At 31.9% G+C, this 14231-nt stretch overlaps 1 protein-coding gene across 2 annotated transcripts in view; it reads left to right on the top strand.

Annotated features, from left to right (window-relative positions):
- Positions 1-14231, top strand: part of LOC150101996 (uncharacterized) — a 141710-nt gene that overhangs the window by 91792 nt on the left and 35687 nt on the right. For both annotated transcript variants that reach the window (XM_090400122.1, XM_090400121.1), the window contains exon 7: positions 7438-7472. In XM_090400122.1, coding sequence (XP_090256248.1) covers positions 7438-7472 — 35 coding nt within the window. The remainder of the gene's footprint in view (positions 1-7437; positions 7473-14231) is intronic.

Here is a 14231-nt window from a genome sequence, read left to right as displayed (position 1 = left end):
TAAGCTAGCTTCTGGTCAAATTTCGTATGAAACTTTCTTACCAAGTTTTCTACATTCAGCTTTGAAATAATGCTGGATTTAATATCCACTTCATTTTTATAATTTTGCATTGCTTAACTGAAGTCTTTCAGCTCTTTATTTTAGTAATTAAATATGCACATTTTTGATGCATTTTCTGTCATTTTAAATTTTATAAAATTCACTGTAGAATTCCTTATTTTTGCTTATATGCAGACTGTGTTACATATTTTAGAAATTTTATCTAGTCTTAAAGTTCTTTCAGTACACTTCGTGTTAAGTTATTTTATGTGCAGTTGAGTAGTAGCTACATTTACTATTCTGTTCTGTCTTTGACAGTGGTTGATGATATCTTAATTTACATTTTGTAATTTGCACCTTATGGCAAGTTGTAGTTTCTCAGTTAGGCTGAAATCATAATGTAATTGGTTTTTCTAGTTTTTGTACAGTTTATTGGTTCTTAAATACTAAGCAGAATTCTTGAGCTGGAAATGATTATTCTCAAAGAACCTTGGAATGTATGCATAAATTTAATATCGCTGATTTTTTTTAAAAGACGACTTGCTCCCAGAAAGAGAATAAATTTACTGTTCTTGATCTGTACTACTTTATGGAAGTTAAGGATGCTTTCTATATGATTATTAAATGGCGCTTTGTTAAGAGTTTCTTCTAAATTTTGGTGCTAGTTTTATTGGATTAAACGGCATGGAGATGTCTCAGTGAGTTGTTACTTAAACGAATAATATAAACATGCTAGAATTACTAGTTGTGCAAAATGCTGATAAGATCTCATTTTATGTACCAGTATATAATATATCACTTTTTAAATTACATAAAAGCAAAGAAAACATTTATAAAATTAGAGTTGGTCTGAGTGATACGAGAGCATTGTTTGGAATATCCAAAGAAATGTAGGGGGGGAAAATACTAATTGTTCATCTGAATTTGTTACTGGTTAGTGACTAATGATAACTAAGGTAACTAACAAAACAAACTGGGTGTGCATTGTACCCCCAAATAGTCGGCTCACTACATCAAATTTCTGCTGACCACAATTGTTTGCAAAAGTGTGACTTCCTTTAACAGAGCATTGTGTGGGACATTGGTTGGGAATATTGTTATAATGTATTTGCTGTAGTGAAAGTCAACTACGTCACCTCACACTCATACTTGCAAGGTGTATACAGGATACTGTGATAAACCAACACAATCAAGATTTCATCATTAGGTTCTTATCAGCAATTTGCTTCCAAATTATTTGTGGTCACCAATGTGGTTACACAGTCTTGGACATCTCAACATTTATCCTTTAGTTGAAAAGATCTAGGTTTTGATCCCATCTAGAATGTGAGGAACCTAATATGCCATGATACAGTTGTCCTGCATAAAACAGGCAAATCAGCCTGTGAATACTTGCATACACATGCACAATTAAAGATCTAATACAATCTTAAGCCTTGGTTATTTCTGGCATAATTCCAACCAACCCATTCTCCCTTTGAAGGTACATCTGACTGCCTTGGTCAATCTCGGTCTTACTCTTTTAATTCTAAAACAAGAGTTCAAATCAATTGTAACTCATATCCATGTGTTAAAATTGATTTGAACACTTAGACCCTCCAACATAATAATGACCTTGCTTGTGATTTATTTCTGTTTAATATTCTGTCTTCAATAAAAAATCGTGCTCTATGTGGACTACAGTTTTGTAAAGTAACTTAAAATTCTGCTTCTTTATATTCCAGTAAATTTACAAGGGAATTGTTTTCTAAATTTATGTATTGTGAAACAAAATGTGAAATGCATTAGCAAACGATTAGCAATTACATGCTTTTTTTATGCCTTCGGGGATTAGTTGTCTTGTGCCTTTCAGAATAATTCTCATTTAACTGTAATTGTGTTTCCCCTTTGAACACTACCATGACCTTGAAACTCACAAAATTTTATTCAACATGATTCTAAGCTAATCATCTCCAACAGAACTAGTAAATTTTCCAGTAAGAAATAGCATAACGAACACTGAAATTATAAATTTATCAGAAATCCTAGGATAATTGCAAATAAGCCCACCCCTTGAATGTGTAACTTTGATCATTACAGTAAAAATATCTACAACATGCATACTACTTTTCCTGTTCTATTCTGTTTTTCAGCAGTAAAAATATGTTGCAATTTACTACTTAGTAATACACAATCACATCTAATTAGAAATCCTTAGTCAAGCAGTAGGTTTTTCCCCTTAAATTCATTTGTCCATCTGCAAAACAAATCCAACCTGTGAAATCAAGCAGCAAATCCAATACCTTCAGCTTCCAGAAGTTCTCAAATGGAATAATTAACTTTGTTCTTATTTGTTTTAATTCTACATAATCATTATGAAACTATAAATTATTGAAGATTAAGTGTTAACATAAGTCTTCTCATTTGCAAGTCTTAGTTATTACCTTGATATAATTTTAAAACTGAAAATATTTCAGTGGTGTATGTTTTTTTTCATGAAGATACTCATTTAACATTTTAAATTCAAAATATGAATGCGTCTCATTATAATAAGATTATTAATGCTTCAAAATTTTTTGTTCTTAATTTATGTGCTGTTATGATGCATTGTACCCAGTTCATTAGAGGAAAACAGTTTGACAATCGTGTGTGTGTGATGATCATGAAAATCAAAAACAGTGACTGGTAGTGGAATTAAGGGGAAAATTTACATTTTATAATAAAGCATTAAATTGCTTTGACAGTCTGGCACTATTTGTTGGAAAAGGTAAAAACAAAAAAATAGTTAGTTGGCCCTGATGTCTTTTGTGTGGAATCGGTTGTTTCTTTGTTTAGATCAGTTGAGTTTTTGAAAACATTTTGACATGTGGAAGAGATATAAATAATAATCCAAAAAGTTGAAGATCTTTCTTGAGTTTTAATGCATTCATTTTATTTATTTTTATTTTTTCTTGTTCTTTCTTTGGCTATAAATGGGATTGTGCTTATTTTTGTCTTTCATCAGAATATAAGTAATCAAGGTGGCAGAGTAGTCTAATGCCAGGCTTAAGATCTGGTCCTTGTATGAGAACATGGGTTCAAATCCTGCTCCTGTCAAATTTTTGCTGGCCTGGTTGGCCGAGTGGTTAGCATATCTGCTCTCCAGCCAAAAGGCTGCGGATTCGAATCCCGCCGTGGGCATAGATGTTTGCAATTGTCTGTGAAAATAATAGTGTCGGTGGTAGATGGCATTGGTGTAGATGATGGTAGTTGTGGGTGCATTGGTGGAGTCAGAGTTGTAGAGTGGGTGCCCTCCTTCGATGAGTCTTTGGACTCCCTGGAGGTATTATGTAATAATAATATAAGGAGGTCAAATAAAAAACACTCAAGAATATGATCGCATCAAATTAAAAATTTTTTTTTTGCTAAAAATGGATTGAGACATTCGTGCAAGATTTAATCTCTTGTTCAATGCGCAAAAAACTAAAGGGAGTGAAGAAAAATAAGATATGTCATATAGTGTATAATGTTGCAGTTCATAAAGTTAGCTTATATTGCCCTTTTGAACATTGGCATCTGAAATGAGTGAAAGTTAGCTGTTGAAAATTTTTGCTGGAGAGAGTATATGCTTTGTATCCTCAAACATTTTTCAGGTTAGCTGGCTAGTCCACTGCAGTAGTTTACACATTTTTTGTGTGAACAGTAGAGAATACCAGAAGACACAAATGTATATTATAAGAGCGTTCATCTGCATGGGCATTTTTGTGTGGAAGAGTTAATAAATTTCAGATGATTGCTTAGATATGTTACATGGTTTTTGGCTTTGCCTTAAGTTTGTTTTAGTTATTCCAAAATTCCTTTTTGGTTCACTCAGGTTTTGTGTTATGCTTTTTTTTTTTTTTTTTTTTTTTTTTGCATTTTATAATGTTTATCCATTATATTTTAAAAGTAACATAGTACATGACCACGGGTAGTTATTTTCACTATTCACTAATTTCGCTCATCCCATAATCAGCTTCTTCAAGAATCGATCAGAAATTTGTACATAATTAAGTTATTAAATTTTTATCTGTATACCTTGGTTAAATGGAAATAGAATACCCATTACATGACTATTAAATTATTTAAGGAATTTACAACGTATACTGGAATATTAATTAAAAGAAACTTTAATAAATACTGGATATTATTTCTGGGAAAACTCCCATGTTACTCCTCTTAACAAACTATTATATTTACGGCTATTTTGCCTGCTTCTGTTTAGAAGTGCCGCTGTTTAAATGTCATTGGCTTTTTTACTCACGGATTCTTAGGGCGTTGTAGATGTATATTTACCAATAAATATATGTGGCATAAAGGAAGAGAAATTTACACATCTTTTTCTAGGTGTTGTGGCATTTCTTCTTTCTGCGATGTCCAAACTACTGTGTGTGTGTGTGTGTGGAGGGGGTTAGGCAATGTGGGAGAATTAAATAGAAATGGAAAAAACCCAGGTTTTTTGAATAATATATATATATATATATATATATATATATATATATACACACACACACACACACACATATATATTATATTATTAGGGATGGGTGGAGCATTTTTTTATATTTATATAGAGTGGGAAAGGGTGAAGTCGTTGAAAACAGCAACTGATTTTTAGATGGGGGGGGGGTGATAGAGTTCGCGCCATAAAATGTGATACAAACTCTATCAACGTCCACAGGCCCTACATAATCTCCACGGCTTGGAAGCTTCACAACATAAAATTGAGGTCACAACCCCAATCAATAGGCAGTAGCAGAAGCACCTACCCAAACCTGACATAGCATCCACTTCCTCCATGTGTTCAGACGACGACCAAGCATAGTCTAAATGGACCGCACCCCCATCGCCTCTAAAAATCAGTTGCTGTTTTCAACCCCTTCACCCTTTCCCTCCCTATATAAATATAAAAAATCGCTCTGCCAATCCCTAATAATAATATATATGTATATATATATTATTCAAAAAAACCTGGGTTTTTTTCCATTTCTATTTAATCCCCCCCACCCCACACACACAGAGTAGTTTGGACATCACAGAAAGAAGAAAAGCCACAACACCTAGAAAAAGATGTGTAAATTTCTCTTCCTTTATGCCACATATATTTATTGGTAAATATACATCTACAATGCCCTAAGAATCCGTGAGTAAAAAAGCCAATGACATTTAAACAGGGGCACTTCTAAACAGAAGCAGGCAAAATAGCCGTAAATATAATAGTTTGTTAAGAGGAGTAACATGGGAGTTTTCCCAGAAATAATATCCAGTATTTATTAAAGTTTCTTTTAATTAATATTCCAGTATACGTTGTAAATTCCTTAAATAATTTAATAGTCGTGTTGCCAACGTATAAGCCTTTATACAAGAAATACCCATTACAGTTCTGATTTGGAAAGTTGTTAAATTGGTGCACGTTTTGTATCCCATATCCCACGTTTAAATATCAATCCACAACATGTGGTTGAGAATCATGAATTAGTTTCTGTTGCGTGTGATGTCCTAGATAAACAGTGAGAATGTTTGAAATATTGTACATGTTATGCATATTTAATGACTGCTTTAACCAGAAAACTCCAATGACTATTCTTTGTTAATAGATGCCTATAATTAAGTTATAGGCATCTTATTAGTTATTTTTTTTAAGGTTGTTGATTCCTGGAGAAACTGTTCAAACGATCAGAGAAACTAGCTATGCATATTTAAGGTCTACAGATAAAAATTTAATAATGTACATGTTATGCATATTTAATGACCGCTTTAACCACAGAATTCCGAGTATTCTTTTGTTAACAGATGCCTATAATTAAGTTATAGGCATCTTATTAGTTTTTTTTTTTTTTTTTTTTTTTTTTTAAGGTAGTTGATTCCTGGAGAAACTGTTCAAAGGATCAGAGAAACTATCTGAATAATTAAAATAAATTACTAGCTTTGTGTCACATTTGTAATATGAGGAATATATGCAATGTTTTTAATGAATTATCTCATCCTTAGCTAATTTCACAATAACTCAGTTACTAGAGCATTAAGTCTCTATAAATCCCTAAAGTCTAGATCTTACTGGTTGGTGTGGGTGTCAGTTTTCCCCAATTTTGTCATCATACCTTAATAGACAATTTTCTAATATGTTGAGATAAAATTCCAGTAGTCTTGTTTTCATGGATACAAATGAACTTTGCAGAAGAGAAAACAAGTCCTCCTTTTTATATATATATATATATGTATATATGAAGCCAGCATTTTGTAGGATAAACATGAGGCCTCATAGTTATCACAGACATTTTACTTGTTTAATTTTCAACACATATATATGGAATCTTTACCTCTCAGTTTAAGTTAATCCTTCATTCATATTCAAACAATGTCTGAAAATATTTATTGTCAGAGTGTAGATTGTATTAGGTTTGTCTTAGTTCTTAACATGCTCATTATTTCTATTTTGATATTCTCACATTTTCAACTATTTCATCATTTAACAGGTTTGACAGTCAGAACACAGTTTTTATGTATTCACATACAGTGTCTGCTAAGAAGTTCTTCATGCAGATTTTCTGTACATATGTACAAAAACTCCAGTGTTCAACTTGAAGGTTAAACTATTTTAAGATAATCCTGTAGTTTGTTTATTTAGAGAATGTAACAGTTTGATGTAAATTTTTCCCTGTATTCTTTGTTAGTAGTATTATAATTTTCTGTTTTACTAGTGATTTTATTTTTTAAATGTAGTTAATCCCTATAATTATGGAATGCATAAGGTGATTTTAAAAATTGTTTAACAAAATTTAATTACTGATTTTACATCTTGTGATGCTAGTTATTTCAATTTATATATATATATATATTTATTTATTTAGTATATAATTAAAATTTTGAAAAAAAAAAAGGTGTTCAGATGAAATTTTTAGTATCTTTCTGCAGAAATGAAGACGAAGCAGAACCAGTTGCTTCATTTATTGCAAAGAAAAGTGCTGCTTGTTGTACAGAATCAAATTTTTTTAAAAGTTAAAATTTCATATTCTGAAGATAACTTTATATTAAGTATTAGGTCATTTACCATTAAAGGTTTGGTTGCAGCATTTTAGTGTTCATGATATATTAGGCAAAATATTTGTTCTTAGTGGGTAATTCATTTTTTGAAATGAATCTACTGTACTAAGAATTTTTATTTTGTATTAATTGTTTTATTTTAATGTCATTCTCATTAAAGCAATTCAGAATAAATTTAATATTGCAGTAAACTTTATCATAATTGTTAGTTTATAATGTATGAGTAATTATCACAAGCAGTAAGGTGAAGCACTGGTTCAGCCTCATGTAGGAGGTGTTTCTCAACTTTAATGTTATATAGAAGTGTTCTTCAAGTACCCTGATGGAGACTTATATTCTCTCTACTTCAATTTTTAGTAACCAAGGTCCAGGAAGGGGAGGTTTCAATAAAGGTAACAGCACACTGCTATAGGGTGCTACTAGCTTTTTGTTCTTTTATCACTGGTGCCATTGTTTAGTTGACTCTTAGTTTTGGTTATGGTAGATTAAATGCAGGGCAAGAAATTACTTATTTTTTGGCCATATAAATTGTAAAATTAGTGCAAACTCAGTTTAATTTTACTTCAGATATGCAAATTGATTCTCAAAAATTAACTTATTATAGATAATGCTTATATTAAAATTTCTTGCCCTGTTAGGTATTTTTTCTTATTATTCTATAGATTAACATTAAAACTTGAACTCAGTTGCATTTGTAGTATTTCTGTAATGTATCTGCTAGGAATTAACTTGTAATTACAAATGGACTGCAATAGTAAATGGTTTAATAGTTTTCAAGCTTTAAACAATTTCCTTTTTTTTTAATGACTTGTTGTCTAAAATGACTCAGAGAAACTTACTATTTTATTAGATTAAACTACTTTAATTAGTATTGATTAAGGTTTATCATCATGTGTAGATATGATGATATTCACATGAAGATATCTTCACATATATCGTATTTTAATATGATATATGTGATATATCATATTAAAATATGTCTTAATATATGTGATGTCTTAATATCATATCTTAATCTAAAGTTATTTCATGTGTAAAAAATGTTTTTTAATTTGATAAATCTTTATTGTATATGCATGAGTATCAGGTAATGTGTGGATAATAAACTTCAGCCATAATAAATCATAAATTTGTTTGGCATGTGATTTAATCCTAAAGTATTTTGTGATTTTTTTTTTTTTTTTTTAATGAACAGTCTGGAATTAAGTTAATAATTTGGTATTTTTGACATTTCACGGAACTAAGTAAAAAAAAAAAAAAAAAGAGTTAGTGTTTAAAGCATTTTGGAGGTTTTTATCCTGAGGTATTTGTGCTGAGTTTTTAACAGTAAAAATCTCAGTTGTGATATGTTACTGAAACATAACATTTAAATTACATAACTATATTTTTATATAGAAATGTAAAATTCACTGTACAGAAATAGAAAATGATTTTCTCCCAAAGAAGTAGAGTAACTGTTAATGTGTTATTTACATTAGCTTTTAAAGACATAACAACTCAGTATCTTTTTTTTGATCTAATGGAAATATGGCTGATTATTGGAACAATTTCTTCACAAGAAATCACAATGCAACCTGAGTTCTAGTTTGAGCAGATTGGTATTAATAACCACAAAAAATGAAAAACAAAAGTTTCCCCTAACACATAGTCTGTGAAATATTAGAGGATCAATGCTTTTCATTTTCAGACATCCTTGCTTATCAATAAGGTTGGGTATAATGTTAGCATTTACCTACTTTATCCTATATCTATAGAGTATTGGGCCCTCTGCAGCAGTTTAGCATGAGTCCAGTTAGCAGTATATTGATCACATTAAACTATGGCTGGCCATGAAAGATTTTCCACAACTTTGTTTAACTGCTCATGGTTATTAGATTTTCCACCAGAAGATCTATATTCTGATACCCTGAATTTGCTATTTTGATGGCAGATCGGTAAAATTTCCCATTAATGCCAAATTTATATTCATTGATTAGTTTCTTGAATAGTGGATTGCTCTGATTGCAGCTTTACCTGTTATGCAGAGTGCTTCATTGCTGATACTGATTCCAAATATAGTCTGACTTGTGGTGGCTTTTGTGTAGTAGTAGTAGTATTGTAATTTTCTTCTGATTTATTGTGTGTGAAGGGGACATTCTGCTAGTTGTGACTTGAAATTATGACTGCTCATCCATTTATGTTCTTCCAAGAGCATGTTAAACAATGGTTTTTCCTCTGTTTAGTGCATAAAGTGGTATACCTACAAGTTAGTCTGTTTCACACATACTTGGGGGAGAACTTAGCATGTGCATTATTTAAACAAAAAATAAGTTTAAGATCACCTTTACCATTTCAAATCCATTATTTTTATACAGCTGTAAATGTTCTATTTGCTTCTATCTTCCTTTCTTTTGCCCATGGGGATTAGATATGTAAGATTCATCTCAAATAAATTTGGCGTCGATTTTTTTTTTTCCTGAACTAGCATTTCTAGATAATAATAAAGTACATTCTGTATCCACAACTAAGAATATCCAAATTCCTTATCAAAATTCTAATCTCTACCCCCCCCTCCCTCCACCCCATGCATAATTTGATCCTTTTACTGTGAGTATCTACTTAGATACTGCGAACTTTTCTTAGTCCAAAGTGGGTGACATAAATAAGATTCCCTGTTGAATGACAATAGCAATCCATAATGGTGATAATTTATATGACAAGTTTCAAGGTTGTTTCAAAGTTTTGTGTTAATGATTTTCTTCATTACTGAAATGAAAGTGAAAGAAATTAGACAGTATTTAGGTGCTAAAGATTTGTTGCCTCTGGGAATGTGTTGAATATGGGCTAATTTCCAAGATACATGATTGATAATGCCAGTGGAATAAGCGTATTAAAAGATGACACAAGTGAGTTCTGGATCACAAACCTCCTTGTGATTCAGAATTGAAGTAATGCTAGCAGAACCAGGAGATTTTCATATTCACTTTGGTTGAGATTCTTCTCTTTATGAGAAAGTCAAAGGGGCAATCTGTTAGAATGATAGGACTACCACGGACTGACTATACAAGAATTTGAAGAAAAGAAAGAAGCCAGTAGGTTATCCTTTTTCACTGAGTAATGTGAAATAGAACCATCAAAATGCAAAAAGATGGAAGCAAGATTTGTACAAATGTTATGACCAGCAGCTTTTTTCAAGGAACTGGAAAGCATCACTGCCATTTGGACATGCACACTTCCTGCTTTTAGTCTTCTCAAACTCAGTTATGGATATGCCAATAGTTTGCTTACAACTGTTATTTTTGCAGGCGTGGACTTCTGTGGCTAATTGGTTCAAAAGACATATTTCGGTGATTACACCACATTTTTTATTGTTTAGTTATATACCATACTGAAATAATAGTTCCCGACAAGTTTCGTAAATAGTATAACTTAAAGTTTAAACAAGAGAAATTAATAAATACAAATCAGAAAAGGAAAGTGAGATTGTGACAAGTCAACTGTGATATACCCAGTTCTATAGTCTCTAGTACAACCTTGGAACACATTGAAAATCAAGGCCTAGAATGGGAAATAAATATTTTCCTACCAAACAGAGACTCAGAGTTTTTAGAGCATAGTTACAGTAATCTGTTATTCTGGTAGGCATGTTAGTAATTTGTGTAATATCGCAGATAGAAAGAAATGCGAAGTTCAGAATAGTGGATGGTATTAAGAAAGTGACAGCAAATGAATTGAATATTGTGGGACATTTTCCACCAAAGAAGATATCTAAGTTGGAAAATGGTATATCAAAGTGAACAAATGCCACCTTTTTTAAAGACAGTATGTAATTGGGAAAATCAAGGTGAATAGTGCTTGAAAAATCAAAATTTGAGTTTGTTAGGAAAAGTAGATATAGGGTTGCAGACTGAAGACATAAATGAATAAATGACATAATATTGACATTAGAACTTTGACCATGTATATTGGCAAAGTGAATCTTCAAAGGCTTGGGAGGTTTGTCCTCATCCATGTATAATCTATATTTCTTTGCTTGACTTTTGATTGTTGTTGCTTAAGTTGTTGAAATTGGGGTTATATTGGGATCTTGGAATGTGTAATAATGGATTTTGCTAGCCCATACAATGCAAATCATCCCAGCATCTTGTGTAATGTGAAATAGTGCTGCTGCTCAACTCCTCCAGACAACACTGGCAGAAGAGCAATAGCAACAAGGTTATTTGCCACCTGACTTTGGAATCCTCCAGAAACATTACCATTACATTGATCCAGAACTATCTAACATTTGGTCTACAGAGCTGTACCCTTAAAAATCAGTAAATGTTGAATTTGCATGATGTCTGGCCTCATTCTGAAAGCACTCATATTGCATGCTGAAAGAAATCGAGAAGTAAAACTTTGCTTTGTAATCATAATGTTTTTGGCTACTTTAAAATTCCAATAAGGCTTGGAGGTGCATGTTGACCATACCTAAATCCCTGAGTCATAAATTTATCCTTCAGTCTAATTGAGAATGATATAAATAAAGGTGACTTGGAGATCCCACAGATGACTTAAATAGACTAGCAGTATAGGCAAAGTTAAATGGTTGCCAGTTTAACATGGCCTATAAGTGTAAGGTGATGCAGTTTGGAAAGAAAAGATCACAAGCTATGACTATATGGATGGAACTGAACTGCAGGAAACTGATAAGGCTAGAAACTTAGGTGATTGTGGATAGGGAGTTTAAGTTTTTTACAAGTCAATGCAATGTGAACTCTAAGGTAGCCAAAATAACATGCCAGATTATATACTGGTTGAAGAAAAACTGACTTTTGTGTTGTTTCCCTTTATAAGGCCACGTCTGGACTTGTGTGTGCAGATGGAAGATGAGAGGACTATTAGTGTGAGCCCTCTATCCCTCTTATTGGAGACCTGAAGTGACTTAAAAAGTTTTCTGTTTGGTCTCTAGAACAGGGTTTCCAGACTACATAAAAAATAAATAAAATTAATAAAAAGGGAAAACAAATTCTTAGCCCACCCATGGTATGAATGTTAATATAGGTTTATGGAAGCCTTTAATGGGTGGGACCTACATATATAAAAAAAAAATCTGGTCACCCAGATTCTGTGTAGATGAAGTAGTGTTGGGGATCCATAGATGAGTAACAAAGAATTATGATAGGTCTATGGAATGCTCTCTATGAGAATAGATTGAAGGTCTGTGGGCTTCAAAACCTAGCTGATAATGAAAAAGGCAACACAGCAGCAGCATGAGTTAAAGAGATTTTATAAGATTGACTTTAAAGACTTGCAGTACATGGCAGAAAGGACAGAATAATGATTATCTGCTTCGATATACTGTAGGTACATAAGCTTGACATACTTTGAAAAATTAGATTGAAACGTAAACTAATGCGAAATAAATTATTAGCTGTAAAATTTTTGTCTAAGTATCATAGGCATCTTCAGTGAAAACACTGGAACAAGATAAATTACAATGAAATCAATTTCAGTGTTTAGTAGGACAACAGATAACCAGTAAATTCCCAATTATTAAAAGAAAAATACAATAAGATAATCAGGAATTTACATAACATTGATATAATAATTCCCATAAAGAGGATAACCAAAAGCCATCAGGTCTGTTTAAGTCTGTTCAGTGTAGATTCACAGCTCTTTATGTAACTGGCTATAAGGAATCTACTTTTATGCAAAAGTAGCTTTCTTCCAAAGGGTCAAGATGCTGTGTTCATTCATCATCCCCAGTCTAAAGGTTGGAACCATTAAGACATTTTTACAGCAAGAATTGAATTATTAAATCTGCTTTTATGAAAAATGGTTTTAATGAATCCTTTATCAAGAAAGCCCTTAACAGCTTTAGGCCCAGTCTCTAGATATCCTGAATATCTAGATCCCACTCCTGTATATTAAAAGAATTTCCGAACATATTGTAGTATCCTTTCTTCCTGTCAGGAAGATTTCTACTTTCCTTTCTTTATCTGTGACAAGCTTTCTCCACTCAGCCTTCCAGGTGTCTACCAGATCAACAGCCATTCACCATGAACATAAATCTTATATCCGGTATCATGAACCTGAGCAGTCTGGCTTAGCAGAACATGCCACCTAGTCCTTTAGAAGAAAATTATAAACCTTTACATAAAAGTTGACCTTATAGATAGAGTATTTGCATGAGAGGAGCTGTGAGGCTTTTCTGCATTAGACCTAAACAAATCTGGTGACCTTCAGTTATCCCCTTTATGGGAAATATATACATTTTAGGCAAATTCTGGATTATCTTATTGTAATTTTTTTAAATAAATTTTACTCACCATCTGTTCTACTTTTGCTGTAGTGGTGCTTTTGAAAATTGATTATTTTATTGTAATTTTTGTTCCATTGTTGCTATTGTACTGAAGATACCTATGATACTTAAGGAAAAATTTTACAGCTAATAAATTAATTTCACACAAGTTTAAGTTTGTCTTTAGTTTTTCAAAGAATAAGGAGTGTCATCCTTTTGGAAATTGTATAAGAGTTCGGTTAGGACTTGATTTTTTGCTTGGAGGGCAGTAAGAGAGTACAATCTAATCTTCATAACTAATGTTAGCTCATTTTTAACAAGGTTGATATTGACTTTCATTTAATGCAAATACTTTTGCTATTAGCTTTTTGATAAGATATTTGAGGAAGAGGGGAAACCTAATTTTCTCACACTCAAAAACAGTTCTTATCTGATGATGCCACACAATGGAAATACACAATATACATACATATCCACATAAAAATGTAATAAACTATTTCTTCATGTTTTGAGGTCTTCACATACTTTTTTTATTTTCTCTCTGCATTGGTTTGATTTCATCACCTGTTTTAATGGTTTTTGTTTTTATTTGGAGATAATAAACAGATTAGCTTCTGAGTTTTTGCACTTCAAGGGTACACAGCCTTTTATGGACTTAATATATCTAATGTTTGCAAAAATGTATTAAGTTAAGATTAGTGAGTCAGTTTCATTCATACTCTGAGTGAGATTTGTATTAAAATTTAAAAAAAAAAAAAAAAATACAGATTAGCGAAACATTTCCCTTATTTTTGCCAGTATTTAGGCTACTATAATAACTGATGATTATATATGGACTCAAAATTATGTAGCACAGAGATTGATTAATAATATGTTAAAAAGGAACATT

Source organism: Typopeltis vanoorti, chromosome 11, assembly GCF_054136105.1.
Source record: "Typopeltis vanoorti isolate ZY-2024b chromosome 11, IOZ_Tvanoo_1.0, whole genome shotgun sequence".
NCBI classification, from domain to species: Eukaryota; Metazoa; Arthropoda; class Arachnida; order Uropygi; family Thelyphonidae; genus Typopeltis; species Typopeltis vanoorti.
This window is presented reverse-complemented; position numbering and strand designations above follow the sequence as displayed.